The 24,165-nt window shown below is 42.4% G+C and overlaps 1 protein-coding gene across 6 annotated transcripts in view; it reads right to left on the reverse strand.

Annotated features, from left to right (window-relative positions):
- Positions 1-24,165, reverse strand: part of LOC127376684 (membrane-associated phosphatidylinositol transfer protein 2) — a 43,061-nt gene that overhangs the window by 9,841 nt on the left and 9,055 nt on the right. For 5 of the 6 annotated variants that reach the window (XM_051423798.1, XM_051423797.1, XM_051423795.1 and 2 more), the window contains exons 2-16: positions 15,790-16,036; positions 10,881-11,095; positions 9,969-10,090; positions 9,106-9,339; positions 8,643-8,978; positions 6,701-6,796; positions 3,735-3,839; positions 3,587-3,651; positions 3,277-3,348; positions 2,339-2,583; positions 1,921-2,110; positions 1,639-1,758; positions 1,188-1,402; positions 894-1,069; positions 378-548 (exon numbers count right to left, since the gene is read on the reverse strand). In XM_051423798.1, coding sequence (XP_051279758.1) covers positions 378-548; positions 894-1,069; positions 1,188-1,402; positions 1,639-1,758; positions 1,921-2,110; positions 2,339-2,583; positions 3,277-3,348; positions 3,587-3,651; positions 3,735-3,839; positions 6,701-6,796; positions 8,643-8,978; positions 9,106-9,339; positions 9,969-10,090; positions 10,881-11,095; positions 15,790-15,867 — 2,440 coding nt within the window. In that variant the 5' untranslated portion in view covers positions 15,868-16,036. The remainder of the gene's footprint in view (positions 1-377; positions 549-893; positions 1,070-1,187; positions 1,403-1,638; positions 1,759-1,920; positions 2,111-2,338; positions 2,584-3,276; positions 3,349-3,586; positions 3,652-3,734; positions 3,840-6,700; positions 6,797-8,642; positions 8,979-9,105; positions 9,340-9,968; positions 10,091-10,880; positions 11,096-15,789; positions 16,037-24,165) is intronic. The other variant, XM_051423794.1, reaches the window with a different exon arrangement.

The following is a 24,165-nucleotide window of genomic DNA, read 5'->3' on the forward strand; positions in this document are numbered from 1 at the left end:
CAATCCAAACAGAAACCGCCAGCAGGACTATGACCACATTTAGATGAATAAACTGCTTCGCAAAAGATGCTCAAGCACAAACAGTAGAAAAATGTTTCATTTTTCTTGGAGACAATGTTTACTCTGTGTGTAAAGGAACTGACAGCGTGATACTAAGATGTCTTTAAGGCATGTGTTGTCTATGGCATGAATCCATGGGAAACCAGACAGTAGGTTACAATCAGTGTCTGTAGTGTCGGCTGATGTTAGCCATTTGTGTCTGTGCACGTGAACCAAGTCAGAACTACATTAAGTATTCTAAGCTGTAATTCATGATTGGATATTTACTGAATTGATATTAATGAAGCTTTTATACAACATCAGTGCAGAGGGCTCACCCAGTAGGGCAGAGTTTCCGTCTCCCAGGGGAAAGCGTTGGTAACGGGGCACATTGAAGGGAGGCAGGAGGTGAAATTTCCTCTCCAGCAGAGGCTCCAGACGGGAGGCTGAGGGATCAGCTGGGTGGAACAGGTTATAGACCTGCTGACAGGCAGGCCGCAGCTGGGCCACTAGGGGGAGAAATCGAACCAAAGATGTGAGAGATGAGAAGAGAAGAATCTATGGTCCCCTTCCCTCGGATAACATATAAAACATATGAGGTTTACTAAGTCTTGGTAATGAATGAAATGATGTATGTATGTATGTATGTATGTATGTATGTATGTATGTATGTAGGTATAACCTCTACAGGTCACTATCCTAATTAGCGCATCTCCACCTGAGGTAAACCTTTTGAACTTTTGCAGACAGAACGGTTATTTTTTACTCTTGCATAATGTCTCATATGCAACAAAAACTACTAATTACAATCACTGATTACATTATAACGAGCACTGCAGTCCAAAATAGCTTACCATCCAGCATAGGAATGACAGTCTTTCTCAGGGCGAGTACCAAGCCCAGAGGAGAGCCAAACAGGAAAAAGTCGGACACCTCAAAGTCAAACTTCCCCAGGGAGCCTCCATCCAGCATAGTGCTGCTGCTCGACCTGCGTGAGGCCGCATCGTTCCGCAAGACACTGGAGTGTAAGCTGGAAGGACAGCACAAAGTCATTTCCTTGTGCAGAACTAAAAATACATAAAAGATGGAATGACATATTTTTCTTTGTTTCCACGGTAAGGATCTTTGTCATCCCACACTCAACAAACCTGGTCAGGAAGGCCTGGTGTTGTTTTATTGTGTCCAATTCGTAGGTGGAGGAGTCGCTCCTCTTGCGTGGCAGTTGTCTCTTGGTATCGTCACCCGCACCGGCACGAGGGATGTCGATGTTACTGCGACTGAGATGGCGGCTGCCCTCCAGGGTTGGAGAGGCTGACCCGTGCCCGCTGTTGACAATAATGCCAGGAGAGAGGAGGTCCTGGTCCTGCAAGGTTGATTCAGGGACATTTGTTATGAAAACTTAAAGGCACTTTAGAGTCCACAAATCTTAATATGATGGAAGAAAAAGGTTTACATTGCACAAATTATAGTTGCAGGGGGTATTTTCAGAAGCTAATTGAATTTCTGATGTAATTGTACTTATGTTTGATGCAGGTGTCAGAGTTTAAACATATTCCACTTTTTACTTGTGTTGATTTCTCTGAATATTCTGTCTCTTACCTGTACACTAACGACACTGCCCCTGCGACTGCTGTTCTGGCTTTCATTAACTGTCTGATTGCTACTGCACAGAGCATCAAATCCCAAGATTCCTCCCACGCAGTCCCCAATGAGGCATACCTAGAGAGGTCAAAGGACAGACATAAAACAAATAATCCTATTTTTGAGATAAATCCTTTAGGTTTACCTAAAATGTTGGTTCACCCACTCCACAAAGTCAACTAATAAGGAGAACAACTATAACTACATATTGTTGGTATCTGAGAATTCAACAGTACTGACTTGGCCGGAGAACGCTGCTCCATCCAGAGACTTTAAGAAGTCTGCATACACCTGGTTGGCTCTGACAATGACAGTGGTCATGGCCTCCTGGTACTGTGGAGAAGAGGTGGCTAGGAGTGGGAGAGCTGCCAGGGGGATGTGGTCCTGGCTGCTGGACAGACAGCTCTCATCGTAGCTGTATGGGCTCAGGCTGCGCAAAGGAACAAAATCAAATTATGAATATATTTTAAACATCAGGGCAGTCCACAGAGGAGTGTGAAGAAATAAACACAGGAAGAGGGGGGCGATGGTCATGAGCTGCACCTGGATCATTTCCACCAAAAGCAAACAGCAATCACAGTCAATAAACAGAAACCTTCGATCATTACCCACGTTGCTTACAGCATGCAGAAAAATGTGTGCATGTGTGTCCTCTTACTTGGACACCAGTGAGAAGGCCTCGGCACAGATGGCAGGGCAGGGTACCAAGCGGATGGCGATGCGTCCCAGCGCAGCAGGGTAATGAACACGCATGACTGTGTCAAAAGCCGTACTAATCGTGTTGACATCGGCCTGCTTGCTGGTCTGGTCCCCGCCACCTGTGTCCAGGATGTTCCCTCCGTGCAGAACCAAGATCAGCACATGGATCTTGGAAGGCTGCAGACGCTGCTGGGACAAGTTTTCCTGAGAACAGAAAATGTATTTAAAAAAAAGGGTGATGGATGGGGATGATGGGGAAAAGCTCCTGGAGCATGTTCTATAAATGATATATTTATTTATGAAAAAATCCTTTTTATCAACACGTCCAAAGACAACATGCTACTGAGTGGGAAGAATCACAGATAAACAATAATGCCTTAGCTATTGTGATTGTTTTTTTGTTTTTTTTTTGTGATTGACATTGTTTTGTTTTGTCAGTTTTGTGAGTCATATCTGTGTCCATCTCTTCAAACGTGGACCACACAACAAAATGTTGGTACAAACTTCTTTTCACAACCAGAGTGGGGCGGAGAACCATGAAGGGAAACAGAACAGAGCCAACCTACACTCCACCTGGACAACTGTTCAACTAACAGCAAACAACAACAACAACAACAATGCTTCCTGAGGACAAGTCACAATAAACTGAACAACAAAATGTGTAGTTTTGTCTTTTAAAGTCTGATACAAAACATTTTCAAAGAAGCACTACATGTACACTCAACGCCACAGCTGCAAGTACATGGGAGTTGAACAGAGGGTGGTGAGGTTGAAGAGTACACATAGATTTGGGTTTGGGCAACGGCGGGAAAAGGGGCAGGGCAGTACTGGGTTTGTTCAGGGGGATCGGGAGTCCCTGTGGAGCTACTGTAGCCCACAGTGTACTTGTTTACTTACTGACTGGTGCCTTGTTACCATGATGGTGGGAATGGGAGAGCTATCGGCTTGGCCGCTAACAGAGCCACGCATCTGAACACAAGAGGACAGAGAGGCTCAGGGACAAACATCCCTTCTCTTATCTTCCATACCTGTAATGGCTGATGCAAATGGCTATGTTTATTCAAATAAAACCAAGTTAAACAAAAGCCTTTGGGTCCTGAAGGGCATTTTCTGCAAATGTTTCCTCAGGAGACATGGCTCTGCATCAGTGAAGGCTGGTTAGGGTCGTGTTTTCTTTAGATACACATTCACTGTCAGACACACGTACCTCATCTAGTCTTTCCTCACTGGTTGCTCGTTCATAATCCACTGTCATTTCCTTGAACAGTTCACCTGCAAACACACATACGTTCTTAAAATCGAGAGCTGAGGCAGTGCGACTGTCCATGATGAAGTGTTCGTGGTCTTCATCATACCAGGAGTCTCTTCTGGGTCTGCAGCTTCAATCTTGTCCATGAGGTCATTGGAGTTCCACTTGGTGATTTCCTTTGGGATGACCTCCTCGCTGTCTGAGAGATCCTCTGCAAGGGCGACAAAAGATAAATCATGAACAATTATAGTTCCATTCAATTTAATTTGTATAGCGGCAATCGTAACAGAAGTTATCTCTAGACCGTACTCCGTATGAAATGATTTACAGAGATCCAACAATTTCCACCATAAGCAAGCATCTGGCAACAGTGGCAATGAAAAACATCCTTTCAAGAGGCAGAAACCTTGAACAGACCCCGGCTCTAGGTGGGCAGCTGTTGACCGATCGTCGATTGTGTCATTCACAGATTTGTCATTATGCCAACAACATAACCTAGTTTCTAGATATTAACAAGGTTGTGTAAGTTACATATTCTTATTCATAATGAAAACAGTTGACTAACCTGAAGTAACCTTGTCAAGCTTTCCCACAAGATATTGTCATATAAATCACTAAATAGATACAATTTATCATTTGATGTAAAGCACATGATATTTTGCAGTCTCAAATGCCAAGCAGAGCTGGAGGACAGTGGACAACAAGTGGTGTGGTGTTACTGCCATGATGGATTTTTTTAAAAAGATAAATATTTACAAAACCATTACCTACTGAGTAGAGGTTTAAACTATTGTGTTTATGTTTAATTTATATAAACATATTGATGGATTGTGTTATCCATCCACTGATATTAATCTGTGACTTAAAAAGGAAGGCTCAGGATCTGAAAGAGTATATCCAGTTTTATCCCATAATTCCTCTCCTGGGACATTTTTGTTACACTGCCAGCATCTTTGTTTCTGAGAAACAGGCAGCCACCTCCTGTTCACTTCAGTTTGTGATAGCAAACTGAAAATCAAATCCAAAATTGAAAGTAACACAGTAGTTATACTATAAAAAATAACAACTTTTGAAAAGAAATTGAAATCATTTTATTTCACTGTGACTTGCTTTTCAAGTAAATAGTAAACTGTAGTCAGTTTCTCAGAAACACAAACAGCAGAGTTCTCCTCTCCTTTATTTCTCAGGCCACCAAGCTGTTAAATGCTCACAATGACATTCATTAGCTTCCCATTTAACTACTGGGGGCTAATGATGATGGTTTCAGTGATGGCTAAACATACTCTAGGTTTTCTGTTGTCACTTGATGCATTCATGTATTTTATATATATTTTCTTAACCTGTGTTTGTGTGCCTATGTCTGTGTGTGTTCTATGTTTTACCTGGCTACAAGGTATATTTCCCCACAGGAACAATAAAGCTGAAGTTGAAGAGTTAGAAACCATTTTTAAGATCCAAAGAAAAGCCTTTAAAAGTGTACGAGTCTCCAAGAGGTGATGTGTCATGTACACAGTTCAACATCAGGTGACTTTTTCCTGCCTTGCTTTTAAAGTTATTTCTCAGTTGCTTCAGTTTCCTTCATTCATGAACACGTACAGCAACGCAGACTTAAACTGGGTGAACATTAAAGTGTGCAGGTAAAGAAGTATCTTTATTTCATCAGTAGGCTTTACCAAACTCAAATACATTTTTATTCCAGCTTCATTTGCAAGCTGTATAGTAGCTAGATATGTGTTGTACCAGACACATTAGTTTTACCCTCCGTTTTGAAGAATAAGTACTACTACAGTACTGCTACAATACTAGCTTTAGACAAGTTGTGTAGATTTAAACTCTTAATTAATAAGCCACAGTAAACCAGACACACTGAATGTGGTATCATTATATCTTATAAGATCTTCTCCTAAATCTTTTTTTTTCATTTGCACAAAAAAACATCTTTGCAACAGAGAAATTGAGAACAGTTAAAAATAAACTTGGACTTGCATCTCAAGTGTTTGTATTACATGATTACTGCAAGAGGACCATGACCACAAACACACTTTAAAGATAGAAATCTAATATCAGAGGCAATCTGAGCCAAGTCAGTCTGTTTCCATATTTAATTTGAGTGCCGCCATCATGTGATTCATACAGGCACCAAAGCAGGCACCAAAGCAGGCACTTATGTTCATTTACACTGCTTCTCAAGTTCATTTTGATATACCGAGCACATTTATTTACCACACTGAAATAACTGCTTATTCCATAAGGTCACCTCTGCAGTGTAAATCATAAATATACAGAGACTGGCACAACTTTAATCGCCGCATTAACAGCCACTGAGACAGAAGGTAATTTATGACATTGTTATAAGTCACATTCACAAGTTTAATCATTCATTTAATAAAACGTAATGCGCTTTCACTTCAGGCACCCAACATGCAATAATTAATCTATATGAACATGAATACTGCAACACAAAATAAATTATTGGATGTCAACACAATTCAGTCTAACGATTTCCAGTGGAAACTAAAGACTGCAGCTAAAACAGCATCAATGTAATAAATGACAGCATGATTTTATTCTTGTTTCACAATTTCACTAGTCAAACACTGGTGAATTATTGGGGCGGGGGGGTCATTTATTGCCTGAACATGTCATGAATTGTGTTTGTGTGTGTGTGTGTGTGTGTGTGTGTGTGTGTGTGTGTGTGTGTGTGTGTGTGTGTGTGTGTGTGTGTGTGGTGTAAATGATGATGCAGGAGCTGGAGTGTGTTGGTGAGAGGGAGACTGAGACGATTGTGATTTCTGAACTGGACGTCAGGATGAGACACCTGGCCCGTGTCCTCGGCCAAACTCATCCAGCAGAGAGCGTGGGTTTTGCACCACACCCACCTATTTCAACTGCAGCCCCAAAGCATGCTGGGAATCTGGGAAGCTTAAGAACTGATCTGTGGTTAAAGAAATGCATGCACAGTCAGGGGAGAAGGGAGCAAGCAGGTTTTCGGAAAACTGAACAAAATAAAACACATCTATTGATCTAACCATCGACTCCAATCCAAAAAAAATAAATCCAAACTGTGGTTACCATGAGCGTCGAAGAACTCCTCGTCCGAGCTGTCCTCTGAGTCTCGCGCTATGCTCTGCATCCTCCACTCTGAGATGCTGTGACGCGATGGGCTCACTGAAAGACCGCACATGAACACAAAATTCACTGTTATTTTGGGACATGTGTTTCAGCCTCTCTCTTTCCATTTTTAACACACACACACACACACACACACACACACACACACACACACACACACACACACACACACACACACACACACACACACACACACACACACACACACACACACACACAATCTCTCTATGACAAAGAAATATCTCCCCCGGCCCACACACACACACAGTGTTATATAAACATGCAACAGTCTCTGTGGTGCATTACTTCATCACAGATGGAGTGTTTGGTGGTCAAGGGGGTGTGTGAAAAGTGAAGCCCAATGTAACACAGGCGAGCTACAAGCACATCGACAACCAAATGCAAGCTGAAGAAAATGGCGATACTAAAGCTGGACTTGTCTATCACGTGTCTTCCGTCTATGCTTCATATATCATTAGTGCTGGGGAAGAGAGGGGTGCGTTGCTCTAAGGGGCATGCTGGTGAGAGGGGGGCACAGCTGTAGCTGTCAGCGCACAGAAGGGAACAGCAGTGGTGGAGGGGAGGGTCACTGTGAAGAGCGTCAGCCTCCACTGGTCTGTGATGTCAGCACTGCTGCTAAAAATAGCTCTGAGAGAATCACAGGGGGGAGTTACAGGGGTGAAACAAGGCACACTGGATGAGAGTTATCGTCCAGGTGGCAGCTACAGTGAGCGCAGCCTTGAGGTAGGGGTGACACTAGAGTTGGGTGTGTTCGGACATGTGGTTTGTGATGTCAAAACTGCTGCTAAAAATAACCCAGGTGAGATCTACCGAGTTGTATGTGTGAGGTGAGGTAAGTTTGATAGTACAGCAAACGTGGAGAAGTGAGTAAAAATAGTCAAGTAGAGTAAAAACATTCCAATTAATCAGGCGCCGGACAATCTGTGGTACAAAAGCAGAGTCTGCATACTAAAAAGCTGCTCCCGAGGTGTTTGACTTTATTAGCACCAATTTAACAAGTTGAGCTCAGAGCTCTTCATTGGACTCTGATTCATTCAGCTTGGGAGCAACTTTCAGTGTGTACAACTGAACCACAAAACACTACATAGAAATGGTCGTCTATTGTATCTTCAAAAGGTGGCTGTGAAAGTTTTTAGATTGCTTCTTCTTTTTGAACTGCGGTTGCTGTCAACTTGACTTGTGTGGGTTGATGATGGTAGAATCTTTTTTTAATGGAGCCATTATGATACTTCCTGTGGAACAGTGGCCAGTGAATGGTGGTTTCCTATGAATATCTTGTTGTTCTAGGAATCTATTGTTATCCACATTAATTCAACCAGAGAGGTAGTTCTTTAGTACAAAGCAGGCTAATAACTTTTAACAGCCACCTCTCAAGTTTACACAGCGCTGAGTGTTCGGGAGGTTTATCACTTTAAACTACACAGAAATAACACACAAAAGATGGTATAAAACATAAAAAGCTAAGTGCTACTTTAGTTTTGCTTGACGCTTGACCTTGTTAAATTCTTCACATACTAGCTTCCAGTGTTGACATGTCTCAAATATCACAACTGGCTGTGTTAACTGATGGAACAGTTTGACTTTGTTGATAGTCTACCTTAACCTTTAAAGTGGAGAGGAGTCAGGTGGCAGACTGAATAAATAAGGCTTTAGGGAATGATGAGGTGTAAATATAGATGTGATAATGTGTGAAGGAAGGTGTATGGCTCAGGACAGTTCAGAGCTACAGTATAAGAGGCTGAGAATTGTATAGGGGAATGCCATGTGAATACACAATGAATGTAGGTACCAGTGTCAGTCTCAGACACGGTCATACACAGAGGTGACAGAGATTAATAGGTGGAGATGGCATGCTCCTCACCTCCTCTCTTGGATGAGCGGGAGGATCGGGATGAGGTGGACCACTGCTTTGTGAGTACACCTCGTGGCTGGAGAGTCTCTCCTCCTGAGCTGACAACCACCTCTTCAGCTTCAATGGAGCTGATTGCCTCTTTAACCTCTTGGTCTTTGTCCGGAGACGGATCACCTCCGTTGGCCTCTGTGGCCTCCTCTGCCTGACTGAATTGGGCCATCTTTGTGGCCAGGGCCAGCTGGGTTTCCAGTTCCAGCTGACGGATGTCCTCCATGGTCAGACCGTACCACTCATCCTGCCAGCACCAGGCCTGCCGGTGGGCACGCACCATCACCTTTCTAAGTCCTACAGAGAGACAATGGCAAATAATTCACACATATATCTAAAAAGCTAAAGGTTTCTACACTTAAGTGGGGATTGAAAAGCATTCCTGTCAAAATATGCTGTTAGTAACATCTGTGACTGCACTTACCAACATCATGGATGAAGCGTTCAATCTTAGATTGCATGCCCCAGTAGCGAAACTCCACCTTGCAGAGTTTGTAGGCACACATGATGGGGGTCTTCCCTGGGTTATTGTTGTAATCTTCTATCCAGTCGTCCTGCAGAGGACCCCTCTGGGTTTTCACTGACTTGTAGAGCCGTGTGTCTTCCTCTGCTTTGTACTCATGAGGGGGAATGGGATCTGTCACTATGTCGATTGGGTCTGCCAAAGATGGTTCAAATTCAGAAAGCAATTACTAGGAGCCAAGTGTTCAATGTATTGCTTGAATGATGTTACACACTCTGTGTCTTCAATATGATATCATGATGTGTACTTATTTTATCATATTATTTATGAGGTATTAGAAATTCTTGAAATTCTCATAATAACTCAAGTTCAGGCTGACAACCACTTAGAAGAATAAGTCATTGATTAAAATGATTGCAATCAAAGCTGTAACTGGGTCACTACATGCCCTCAAAGCATTCATTTCTGAACAGCTTCATATTCAATAGGCATGCTACCAAACAGAAAAAAACATATGCAGTACCACTAAATTGCCACAAGTGGGCCTCACCTGCTCCTTATGTTTGAGACACAAGAGGAACGATATCCAGACACCATTAGACTAAACTACTAATTCTAACCTGTCATCTTAAATAACAGTTGGAAGAAAAGGTAATTACTTGCTGTTCTATATAGCTACACTGCAGATAATGATTTGCACTTTTGCTGTCTCAAAATAAGATGTATGCTGTGTGGTGTAACGTTAAAGTGGCCTCATACACATAAGTTGATATCTGATTTATCTTGTTGTAATGATTCCAAATTAACAATTAACATGGTCTCACCAATAGTCCTCTGCCTCCTCTCTGCTGCAGACATGTTGAACACATCTGCTTGGTTGCCTGCGTCGGGTTTGTAGTAGGTCTCAATGTCGATGGAGAACTTCTCAACAAAGGGACAGGTGTATCTGAAGGACAAGAGGCGGTAAAATTAAGTAAAATGGAACAAAACAACTGTCTCAACAGAGCAAGAGTCTATTATGGGGTGGCATCTGCCTTCATTAAGAGACTTACTTTTCAACCGAATGTCTCAAGATCAGAACTATTTTATTACGAGTAACAACACCCTCTCACTGCTGAGGATAGAAGACATGTGAGCCATTCCCATCTGTTGCATCTGAGGCGTCTGCAACAAAGCTGTCACTAGTTGAATGGATGTGTCAACAGGCTCTTGCAGTCTATCAATATCCTGACAGTATAGTCAAGGGCACATCTCTTTTCAGCACCTTCATGTCTCTGTGTTTGTCAGGAACCACACAGACAAACACGCCGACACCCTGAGAATGAGGGGCCATCAACATCTAACAGGCTGCTGGCCCCACGCCGATATGATGGTCTGCTCTTTAATATTCTGACAACTTGCTCTGAGGTCTTTATTTTTCTTTTGGGCTTTTACTGAGGAACAGCAGCTAGAACAGGACTTCAGACTAGGCATCAGCACACTCACCACCCATGGCTCTTAAACATATTACACTGAACAAAAGCAGTGCTTGAAAAATTATCTATCTTCTAATCCAGTGTGGGTTTGAATTTGCGTCTTCAAATGTGTGTATATCTACCAGCTGCAGCAGTTGAACACCCATGCATTTCTTTTATTAAAATAACAAATTTATAGTGCAGCTTTGGCAGGATTTAATGCACTCTCACTCCTGCTTTGAAGGGGTGTGGAGGTGGCACTCCTGCAGTAGCAAACCTCACCTGGTGCGGGTGTAAGGGTAGGCGTTCCAAGACTCCTCTTCAACCCTCAGTGCTGCTTTGGGCAAGATGGAGCGGAACCAGCTGGGAATGTGCATGCCAATGTGGTAGACCTTGTGGGTGTACTGGCCCGTTCCACCCGGTCCATCTGTGTAGGGCTTATTTTCTAGGATCTCCACCCCGCTGCCTTCACCACAGCTCTCGTCCCTGCTCTTTTTCTGTAAGAAGAATAATGAAATGAAGTTGGAGGTGTTCATGTTTGCATAGTAGTGTGGTGTAAAAGGAGTGTTACATTTGAAATATATTAATTCAAATCAACCCTATACTTGGAACAGACGTTTAAAGAGGAACTGAAAAGGGTGCCTGGTTAGCTCAGTCGGTAGAGCTGGTGACCCATGTACTGAGGCTGAGTCCTTGCTGCAGCGGCCCAGGGTGGGAATCCGACCTGTGGCCCTTTGCTGCGTGTCATCCCCTCTCTCTACCCCCCTTTCCTGTCTATCTTCGGCTGTCCCTATCAAATAAAGGCAATAAAAAGGCCAAAAAAACTTGAATGGACATGGTGCCTTTTGCAAATAAGAATCTGAAGATTTGGACATTGTTACAGTCAGTAGACCGAAACGTACGCACCAAAATTAATAGCTTCCTGAAAGCTTAGTCATCTCTGAATTGCAAATCAGGAAGCCCTAAACCAGCTCATGGAGCCACACCTTTCCCATATTTACATTCCAGGTGCACAGAGGAAGACCGGCTGGGTGGAGCCTGCACATGCAGTAGAGTACTCTTACAGCTAGGTGACTCAAAGCTTCAGACAGGAATGTGTGACACGGCAAGAATATTTGTAATTGTTATGAAATCAGTAAAACGAGAAACTTAAAGAGCAGAGCATAGTCCAAGTGCTGACAATATTAAAAACACAGGGAGCAAAGAGCAAAGATCATAAATGTCAGAGATTAATGGTGTACCATCTTTTCTATTTCCCTTATCGGCCTTTGTTCAGTCTTTCCACATATAGCTTTGTGTGTGTGTGTGTGTGTGTGTGTGTGTGTGTGTGTGTGTGTGTGTGTGTGTTAAACGCAGTATTTAGTGCAGCACTGGGATAATAGAGAGACAGATTTCTCCAGTCAGAGTGGTGGGAGAGGCGATGCAGTGAATCAGTGAGTCGGGAGGAGGAAGTCATGAGGCGTCCAGCGCTCCGGACCTCATTACCTCTGACAGGTCATTCATTAGCCACCCGCTCTGCTCTCAACAGCCCAGACACAGCTCCAAAGACACAGCACAGACACACCACAGCACCGTCAAACTGGTCATACACGTAAGCCAGAACACAAGACACTTTATGCAAATGTCAGGTTTACAAGCACTATAAAAAATGTATGCAGAAGTAGACATACACAGATGTAAACAATAAATGTGTCTACACAGATTAACAATTTTAAGCAATTTATGTAAAGGAAAAGTTCACCTCAAAATAAAATAAAACATATCTTTCCACTTAATCAGTTGGCTTTTCAATTAGACTGATACGAATACGGTTAGTCCATTATTGTGAGTACTATAATCATTATATTTAGATAGATAGATAAAATGTGGGACTGTCCCTTTAATTAGGTTGCTGACAGGTGACTGCGGCCTGCCAAGTGCAGTATCACTTCTTCTCCTCCCTGGAGCAACAGTGGATTGTTTCCAGTTCACCAGGAAAAAGATTACAAAACACTAGCCAGGGCTCAGCTGTTCACTTGGGGAAAAAAGGGAAGTGAGGGAGTAGATAACATGTTTAAAGTTAAAACTGAATGTAAAATTAGATTCTTAATGAAAACAGTGGTGCACTTTGTTCATTGGCCTACAGATGTAAACTGTACCTGTGGGGGAAAAGAAATGAAGAGGCGGCTCTGGAAGTGTGTCGACTACCTTCACAGGGGAGGGCGGGGGGGGCAGCCATCTACACTGCTCTAATGTAAAATCCTTTTTGGCTGAGAACACAAAGACAAAGTGCCGCTGTAAGTTCAAGTCCTGCCCTAAAACCTTTGCCACAAAGCGCTCTCTCTCTCTCCCACCTTCTCTCCCAAAAGCCATCAACCCTTACAAAAAAAAAAAAAAAGTTAGCATCAAAGCCTAATGTATATGTTTACACCCAACTGCTCCGACAGGATGGGAGTCACATCCTGATTTTTTTTCTCTCGCCAACAAGCTAGCAAAGCATGTTTCCTGTTTGAGATGCTGCTTTTCACTTCGCCCGACGGATACAGTTGCTTAGTCAGACCATGATGGATGTGTGCGAATGAATGAGACACAGTGAGATCCTCTCATATTTAATTTCTTGCACATTCCTCATTTGCATCGTACACTACAGCAAATCCCCATGTGGCGATAATGAATTTATAATTAGCTAGCAAATAAGAAGGCGGCGTTGAAAGGGCAAAGGAAAAGAGGTGAGAGGAAAGATGGGGTGGGGCAAGGGCTGCTGAGGTGCAGATATGGCCAGGCTGTCCTAAGGCCCTGACTTCATCTATGAGGCTCACACAAGGGATGGATCGCAGGCAGGCAGGCCTACATGCTGCAGTTGCCCTGGTAACATACAGCAATGAAGCAAGGGTATCCACAGACACCAGCAAAATCTTTTTTCTCTCTCTCTCTTCCTTCCACCCCCTCTCTCATTTCTTCCCCTCCCTCCTTCGCAGCCTCTCTTTTTATCCTCCATTTCCTCTTTTCATTTACTCCCTCTGTCGAACAAAACCTGACCACCGGCACGCTGCTGATGTCATGGTTGCCATAGTGATAGAAGCCTCACAGCAACAAGGCTGTGCAAAGAGCGTGAGGTCAGGGGGAAAGGTAACTATGGGTCACTAATGTAAGAATGTCCTCCTCCTCTTGATCTGTTTACATGCTTGAGACTGCACACATGAACTGTTTTTCTCACAGACTAAGACTTTGTGTAAACCTGGTTGTGCATGTGTAATGTCTTTGCACAATGTCCTGTCTGACATAATCCAACACAGGCCATGCAGAGGATCTGAGAGCAAGGCAGGTCAAAACAAATACTGCAGTGTGTGTGAAGTGTTTCACTTAATTAATAACTCCCCATAATACACTCAAAACAGCAAAGGTGACAAGGAAATTATCAGGTGTGTGTAAATGTGCTGCAGAGACTAGTTTGTGCTGTCATGAAACGTTTCTTTGCTTTGGGGCATGTCTGCTGAGTCATGTTCCCAACCATCTACAGCTCGACTGAATTACCTGTCTGTTTGGTACACTGGGCGGCGGGGGGGATGAAGAAAACAACAGACCAACCGACAAGGTTGTCAACTGAAAAGTTTGATACTCTTTTAGACACCAATAAACTCTTTATGGGCTTGTGTATTGACCATCTAACATTACTTGTGCAGACAGAACAGAAGAGAAAGAAATGTCTGTACAATTATACAGTTAGTAATTATAAATGCATCTCTGATTTACTTGTACGATACGAAACATCCAGACCCCTCAGGTCATCTGGAAAGGGGTTTACTCAGTGATCAAAACCAAGCAAGATGAAGCAGCTCCTTTGGAACAAGCTTCCTGAATATCTGAGGTCTTCTAAAACAGCTCATTTAAATCAGGGCTTAAAACATTATTGTTTACTGCGGCTTTACAATAAATTAAATACATAACTTATGTTTTGTTACTTCTGTAACAAATTATTTGCTTGTTTTCACTTTTTGTAATTAAATGTAATTTTAATCATCTCTGATGTATTTTTTTAAATATATTTGTATTTTAAATGTATGTCTAAGCACTCTGAATTACATTGTGTTTGAAGGATACTATATAATTAAAAGTTGTCTTGCCTTGACTGTGTTGTAGTATTGTTATACCAGTGGGTGGATATTAATTTTAGACAAATTTGTCAACATAAACACTCATTAATTGCGGTGTAAGGGCTGATTACAACGCTGAATATTTCTCACACTTCTCATGATTCTTATTTTCCTGTTGAAAGCACTCACTATGTAATGTTCATTGACATTAACGTTACAGTAGAAGATTACTAAAGAGGCAAGACACACTGAGCGCAGAAAAATGCCTCAACCTGATCAAACAGGCCTGTGGCTTCAACCTGCTCATCAACAAACGTAAAACCACTTGGGATAAACATTACATAACCATGCAGCTTAAATCCCAACACATCTGCTGAATGTTGCTGAAATTGCTGACTGTTTAAGCAGCATGTGACGCAAACGATAAAACATTTCAACAGGCAAAAGGCATCTAACCGTGTACAACATGTCTAAACAACAGTAACAAAATAATGCAGAAATTTTACGACAGTCTGAGTCATTGTGATCACTCTCCATGCCTCTTCTCTGCGCTGCTGCTCACAGTACACCTGGCAGTGCAACTGGATTAAATAAATCCTCTATGTACACATGTCATATGAAAAGAAAATATGTTGCCACACAGGATAAGTAAGGCTGTATAAATCAGCCAGTCCTGCTTGGAGTTAAAAGTAAAAGTCTAAAGCTCTTACACAGACCCTCAGTCTCCAGCTAAGGGCCTGGTTAGACTAATGAAACTGTATGACACAGACAAAGCAGCGTGTCCATCTCCATCGGGGCAGTATGTGTGTGCACCGAGTTTGCAGTGAGAGCAGGGTGCACCCACCGTCTTCCTGAATAAAAACATTCAGCATATGACGGGTGGAAACAACCAGCTTCAGAGAGTTTAAATTGGATAATCTATCAGCACACAAGCTCTCTTTGTTCCGTTACTCTATCGGCGTCAGACACCATGTGACCAATCATTTCATAATTGGGCACACTGCGATCGCACTCCCTGTGTTAATGTATCGTCCTCTGGCTTCTGCATCATTTGGCCGTTTTCAGCCAGGTGTGTTGTGGGTGAAAATTTGTTCGGGAATATGGTGTTGTGACCTCACCTGGATCATATAGAGCTGGGCAATGCGGTACTCCTCCACACTCATGGGCATGGGGATGCGGTACTCCTTGATAAGCATGGTGAATCTTGGTGGTGGGGGGGAAAGAGGGATCGGGGAGAAGATTGACAAGGGAAGGGGGGAGGGAGGGAAAGAGGGAAGGGAGGGGGAGAGGGGACAGGAGAGACTCGGGGGGGGGCTCCTATATGTGACTTGTCAAATCACCAGCTGAAGTCCACATTGATGGTTCCTGTGGGGAAAGAAGCAAATAAAAGCATTAGATCATAAGCTGTGAATATATTTAAAAATAAATACCTGCAAGCACTCCAACCAGTAGTGTTTTTTTATAGCCAAAATATGCAGTTAACACTGTCGGTGGATCTCCAAAAATACTTAATGTTTCTTCAAAAAGAAATCAGCTTCAATCTGCAACAAAAAACATTCACAAGGAAAAGATAACAGCACGCGGACTAATTCCAGAAGATTGCTCTATACCTAACCGAGGACAAAGATTCATTCTCGTTTCTCACGCACGAGATGAAGATCAGAGGAGAGCTGGAGTGTCATTCAGGACCTATACGCTCAATGTAGTTACTGTATGTCTGGTCCAAGCCTTAGCACTACAGACAAGCATCAGCGTTGTGTCTCTATGCAGCGTCTCAGTTCCAAGTAAGGCACTTCCCAGGACAAGCTTCTCTTCTTATACACAGGCCACAGCTCAGTGTGTGTGTGTGTGTGTGTGTGTGTGTGTGTGTGTGTGTGTGTGTGTGTGTGTGTGTGTATATGTGGGGCGGGTGGCCGGAGTCTACAGAGAGCACCCGTGCCTTGCCGACGGTCCCAGCAGCCACCCAGACTCTCCCAACCCTTCAGCACCGTCACATGGGGGGCTCACTCAGCATAAGAGGGATTACAGTTGAGAGGGGAGCATTACATAACATTGTAAGAGCCCCCGTGCATGATCGAGTATTCACAAATAGCAGCCTTAGAATTGCACAAAGCATTGTTTTCAAACCACTGGGCAGATAGGGGTAGGTGTGGGCTATACATAACCAACGTGTGGGTGGCGTGAGTTGCAGAAGTCTGCTTTTGACCGCTAAGGGAAGAACAGCTCTCCGAAGGAAAACAAGCACCAAACAAGATCATGACTGTACGGACTGTCAGCCATGGTGACACATTAACTGAAGAAGAGTGAATACGGAAAGGGAGAGATCCACTAGTTGAAAGAACTCTTCTGTCACAATGTACGATAACAAACACAAAGACACACATTATTGAATATTTGTAAAGATAACTTCAGTCCTTGGAGCAAAAAAACAAAAAACAATGAACACTGTGATAGATGGAATCATAAGTAATGTTTTTATATTCTCAAAGTGGATGTGTAGCATTTTGGAAAAGAGCTCCTGACCGGTTAATAATTCAAAAGTCTAGTTAATGAAGGGATAGCTCAGTCTGACTTCAGCTCAGTGCACAGGATCTTAGTCACCATGCTGATGAGACTGTACTGTACTGTATGTGTGACGGAGGACAACAACACCGTCCTGGCACTGCCTGCATTTGGCCGCCCAAATGTGACTACACAGCGTTGCATAACCCCAATATTCACTCTTTTCTGACCTATGGCAGCAACTGGACCTCTGGCATTCAGCCATTCAGCCATTCTGTGTAATCGCACTAATATTCCCACTGCGTCACTTATCCAGTGAACAAAGGCCAGCTTTGGTGAGGCTCCCGGTGCCGCCAAGGGCTCCGGTTCACCACCTATGGAGGGCCCGCCCCCACAACTCCTCATTGAAGACACATTCACTGAGTAAGCTTGCTGAAGGGGACAAAGATGCAGGTACTTCTTAAACAGGTGCTTACTAACAGACTGGGGAGTGCTCTTGTTAAACCGGGGTAACATTGTCTCCTATACCTTTTTCATATAATACCTTCGCTCTACACAGAAGAACAACGCATTGACAAAATCGGAGCATGAGCACCACGTATTGCTGAAAATAACTGCACTCTTGGGAAAGACTGGGATAAAACTAGGCTAGCCTGGAGAGGCCCAGAGAAAAGCCTGCGGCTCAGGAACCCGAGAGGCCTCTACATGTTGGTGCCAGGCTTTAGAGGGGAAGGTCACAATGCTCATCCTTGTTAACAGTGTTGATGATAAACAGCTTCACAGTCTATGTGAAGCATAGTTGAGCAATGTGGCAACAGTTTGAATGCGGGTTGCAACTGATGCTGCAACACACCTCTGAGAGTTTCTGAGAATTTCCTCATGGCCAGCGATTCTGGATGTGACAGCTGGACCCACTTGGAGGTCATTCAGTGTGAAATGGTAAGACAGATTCTTTTACTGTCGGATTCTCTGGCGGAGAGAAACCACTGTGTTAATCAAGGTCCAACCATCTGCCACCGACTGGCAACACAAATGCAAATGAGTGACACCAGGTGTGAAGAAAAGGAGGATGAGGCAAACAAGTACAGAGACACAGGGAAAGCGACAGGCAGCATAACAGAGAGACTCCGTACAGTCATAGCATTGCTTTGTCCAGCATGATGTATTAGGAGCCTTGGGAGATGATGCAGTACAGGGATTTGTGGTGATGCTGATGCATGTGAAATATGTGCCCAATTGCCAAGCAGGATTATTATATTTGACAGAGCTCTTACTAACTATACTACTATATCTTTGAATTAATTTTTAGTCGATGAAATGTCAGAAATTAGTGGAAAAAACTCCATCACAACTTCCCAGAATCCAAGATTATGTATTCAAATTGCCCAAACAATGGTAAAAAAAAAGAGAGAAAGAAATAACACAGCAAAACACTAAACTAAACTAAACTAAGTCATATAAATGAGGGAAAAACAGCTAATCTCATTTGAGATACTGGAAGCAGCAGATGTTTGGCATTTTTCCTTCATAATGACTCTGCTGACCCATTTCTGCATTTGTTTATAAACTTGTGTTTTAATCAAATATGTATTTAAATGTTTGCTTTACTTGGTTTTCAGACAAAAACTGAGAGTTAAAATGTTCCTTTTTAAAACACATTTCAGTGGATTGATTTTTATGATTAATTTTAGTTTTGCTTAATTTAGTTTCAGGACAAAACAACAAAAATAAAAACATTACATAATTATACCTACACATACGATATCTATCGCTTGTTTTCTGTCTCATGGGAGCAACAGGCAAAAATGGACGCACCCAAACTGGCTCCCACAAAATTGTGTTTGTTATATATTTTGTCTGTGTTTCTTAGTAGTGTCAGTTTGGGATGTGGACACTCAATTATAATATTGCACACAAATATTTATACATTGTGGCTGTGGCTTACATTTAATATGCAATGTCATCTCCTTAAATGATAGACTACAGGTTAATGAGGCCTTCTGAATTAGCTTAATTTGAGACTGACTGACTGATCCACAAATACAGTAAATATGTCTCCCTTACAGCAGTATTGCAGACACAGACGTATCCTGAAAATGCTGTAAGTCCCTGATGGTTTAAACCTGTGTCTCTCTGACTCTTTGTTTTATGACTGATGCAGATGCTGTGCACAGCATAGGACCTGTAATGCACGATCCACCAGCAGCCTCGAGAGAGTACTGGCACCATGCTTGACCCAGAAAAAAAGCACTCTCACACACACACATACACACAGCTTAAAAATAGCCCGGTCACAATAATCCTAGCATACGCAAGCAGAGTGCTTGACGTTGTTTGTTCAGAGAATATGCCCATTCCCTTCTAAAAATACAGTCTCTGCCCCCCTCTAGGCAGTGACGCAATAGCAGCACACGCCACTGCACAGCGCGCCTCACAAAGCAGCCTCCAACGTTCCTGCTCCTGTATATCGACAAAACTGAAGCCAACGATGGCTGCGAGATACTTTGAGTAGGACTGCGTTCTGCACCTCTGCCCACGACCACTTTCTTGGCCTGTTAAACATGCAGCCAGCTGCGGCAACACCCTGCACCCTGACGTGTAATGCTACAACAACCTCATCTGTGACCCTCTCATCAATGTGTGATGAACCAACATAGGTAATCCTCCAGGCAAGTGTACGATTGTTTAAAATCATTCAATCCATTTCAAAACTGAATTGAACAATAAACAGCAGTTAAAAGCTTCAATAGGCACAGGTCTGACAACCTATGATCTGAGTCAATCTAGTGGAACATTACAGTTGACATGAGGCTTAATACTACAGTAGCCATAAGGGCGTTGCCAGTAAACACAGCTTCATCTGTGTGCCTCCTAAACAAACAAGCACTCAAACGTGCACATCTGCTCACCTCTTAACAGGGATAAGTGTCTGATCTAAACAGATGAAACCTGCTTACTCCACAAAGCAAAGACTGGATTATCTTTTACAGACCAGAGGCTCTCGCTTCCACCTGAACATTAAATCTACCTTTCACTCTGAGATCCATTTTCCTTGCCACCCTAGGCTGTCCTGTACCACAATAATGGAAAGTGACATTACTAACTCTGACTGAAGGAGAGGAGAAACATACTGTATAGGTTAGGACTGAAAGCCATAAGTACAGCACACAGGTTGCCCATGGGACAGAGAGCAACAGCTGGGCCTTACTGTTGACACAAAGCAGAATACTGGAAGGGACGTGTTGACTCACAGGAGTTTTTTCCCCCCAAAGGCCACAATGGTGGTGCTCCTTTAAATTTAGCCCTGTTTTAGAGAGCACCACTATGAGGCAGAGCAACAGAGGAGGTGGTGAATCCCAGAGGAGCTGGAGGGAGGGGGCAGGGGTTCCCTCATGACTGACCCGCGGCAAGACCCCTTTAAAATACAAGTGGAAAATGTTAGCCCCCGGACTGCCTAAAATACCATAGTACCATAGATCAGTTTCACACAGCGCTGCAGAGACAACTTCAGCTATGACAACCGCTGCAAACACAGCCTGTGACAAGAACCCTTGATTGAGATGATGGGCTTATCCACCAATCCATTTAAAATGTCAAAAGGCTTAAGACAATGCTGTTCGTGCTCAGGCTGTGTGTGCTCCGTGGCCACAGCGAGGGAGTTTACCATCCACCTGCAATGACTCAAGAGGCCATGAAGCATATTTTAAACAAGCATACTGTGCAAGGATTCTGTACCACAGTGTATCTATTAAGGGCAAAAGAGGAAGCATCATTAATCAAGCGTATAACTGAGATAAATACAAACTATGTGGCACAGATTGCTGAAAGCAAAATTGATTTACACCCTACAAAACCTGCGCCTTTTAGGGCTTAATGACGAATACGATATGGATTCTTCCCTCCAGACTGACAACTTTTATCCTCATCTATAAATCTATCTGTATTAACATGTTAAATTGTAACCTGGGGAACTTTTATCAACAACATTTATCTATACCATTTTTGTGAATGTCAAGGGTATTAATCAAACACTTTACCCATGATACAAGATATTTTAATCTCTAACCCTTTTAAAACACTCCATGGGAAAGCGACTAGACTATTTCTATACAGGTGTAGTTTGGGTGGAGGCTATTTGACAAAGGCAATGTTTTGCTTTGTTTGACTTCAATAAAAGCACTGGAGGGGTGAACAAACATTTACCTTTTTTCCATATTCAAAAAGTGACAAGGATGGTTCGTATGATGGACCACACAATACACAACTCAAAGAACTGAAGAGCAAAAGCTGGGAAAACATTTTGAGTGATCCATCCTTTATTCTGAATAACAGACTCACTTTGAACTGAGGCTGAGCTCACAAAACAAACAAATGCAGATGCAACATAATGTGATCTCATTAGATCAGATCAGAGATGAGGGCACTATAATAAAAAAATTTGTAAATAGCATCACTAGCAGTGCCATTAACCAGCAGAGTGTCATGATCATGTGTAATGTAGGGGATAAAGACAATGGCAATAAATAGTGGTGCGTCATCCTATGCCAGATACTGTAAATATACAGTCAGCTCCTTTTAAACAAGGCCATCACTCTTCCTGTCCCTCAGGGCCATGCTCCTCCACAGCCTAAGGAGGTGGGATGCACAACCTGCCCTTGTTCTTTCCTCATCATCACAGTGCAAGGGGAAAGCTAAAAATACTCGACACCCTGTGAGCATCTCCTCCATTGTATTCCTCCTCCTTCTCCTCATCCTCCTCCTCCTACAGTAGAACTGCTTCTAAAAATGTTTTTTTTTTTTTTTTTACATGGAGAGAGAATGAACAAGAACAACCACCGAGCAGAAAGCACAACTTTGCAAAGAAGATTACAAAGCAAGAGATAAAAAAATCCAGCCAAACAGATTGTTAATCATCCACTAACTGAGTTTTAGTCAGCATACGGATGAGGAAAGCCATTCTTCACATTTCTGGCAAAAGATCAATCTAAAGCATGTCGCAACTTATTATTTACTGCTTCAAAATATCACTTAGAGCAATACATGAATCTAAAAGAAAGCAACACCTAAAATATATCCGTTGCAATGATCAGCTATTTTTGTTCTTTCTAATTCTCAAATATATGGTTGCATATTGAGTTTCATGAAAATAGCTGTACAGATTCATTAACTCACGCCATCTGAAGCTTCGAACCAGTGGAAAAGGAGTAGTTTAGATTAGATACCCCCCACACCATGTAATTAAAATTCTACATAAATAAATCTAGTGCCCAGTGACTGCTGAGAACTTTAAGCTGTTTTAATAAGTGGAGCCATTGTTTTCTTATGCCTCAGTGGTGCTCATCAGCCCACCATTTTCCAAAATGGGCCTGTTACATACCAACCAACTCAATCTCTAATCAACGCCACGCTTCACTCTGAAATCCAAAATTAGATGACCTTATATGCAAATTACACTTGGATTAATCAGTTACGTGCCAAGGTTAAATGAGGATCTCCCTTCGCTGTCATTTTTCAACTGCGCAGAGAGCAGTCTTATGTAACTCGGACAGATCAGAAAAGGAGAGCATCCCTATACTAGCATTTTGTCCCTCCCATTAGCTAATTCATGTAGCCTACAGACTCTAGGGCAAGGAAACAGTTTTGTAGATTCAGACAATCTCTCTCAAACATCTCCATCAGCTCCTCTATGAGTGTCTGGAAGCAACAAGATGTTGATTCAAATCACGGCATTTTTGCTAATGTGGAGCCTGCTGGTTTTTGGAATAACTGCTAATGGGTTTCCAGTATCACTGCTACTAGTAATCTCTCACAATAGTGCAAAGTGGCTTCGAACATATCAAATACGACAGTGATGTGGCTGAGACTTGTCAGTGAGACAACACCTACATTATCAGTCTGCCAGAATGCAAGCAGGTTGTGTATCTGATATTAAAATTATTTGACCCACAATCAATCACTTTGTAATAAAGAAGAAGACATTTGAGATAAAAGTAAAAAAAAAAAAAAATCAAATGCAAAAGTTTAACATCTGAAAAGGTTTTACACGCTTTACACAACAAATAGATAACACAAATATCTAAAGTGTACAATATCTGTAGTATATCTGTTGTCTATAAATTTCTGTGTTTTACATTTAAGAAAATAGTTTTGTGGTGATTAGAAAAATATAGTTGAAGCATATGAAATCAGAAGGTAAATTTAAACAAAAAACTTTTTGCCCCGTCTATTGAGTCTATTTTTAGTTTCCCACACTTCAAACCTTCATTAGTGCTCCGATAACTGGAAATACAACTTTTTTGAACAACTAGTATGTCGAAGAAGAGTAATGACATGGATTATACTCCAAAAAAACTTGTGAAGAAAAATGTTTTGCCTGAGGCCAAAATGTATTCCCTTTCCTGCCCCTTTATTCTCTCCATCATTGCTTGAACGGGCGGTTACCATGGAGACACACAGGGCCCTTTCTCTATTGGTTGCCAAGATGAAGTCAGAGTGACGAGGAAAGTAGAGACCAGATGCTGCCGGGGCTGATACTTCTTTCTCTTGTTTCTTCTATCTCCACTTTCACTTTTGTCAGGCTCTGTTGATCCCCACCGCGGCTCATTTCTACTGCACTCTGTCTTCTGGCTACAGCAATAGCCAGCAACACTCACCGATTCTCATATATCACCGGCTTAAATATATGCTACGGTGATACGTATGCTATAGGTGACAATTTTTCTACATAACAGAACGCAGGAACAAAAAAACTGGATGTGATACGTGTTGGCTAAGGCACAAAGATAAATATAGTGGGCTAAATGTGGGCTTCACAAATCTAACAGGCTGGTTACAAAAGTACTTTGTGTTCACTGTGAATACAGTACTTTGGTTAAAAATAATGTCAAGACAAGCCTTCTACAACCTGCATCAAGTGGAGGGTTAAAAAGGTTCTATTTAATTATGATGCAAGTTCTACTCATATAGTTTAAAATGAACCTAGTAGACCACTA

Source organism: Dicentrarchus labrax, unplaced genomic scaffold, assembly GCF_905237075.1.
Source record: "Dicentrarchus labrax unplaced genomic scaffold, dlabrax2021, whole genome shotgun sequence".
Classification (NCBI taxonomy): domain Eukaryota; kingdom Metazoa; phylum Chordata; class Actinopteri; family Moronidae; genus Dicentrarchus; species Dicentrarchus labrax.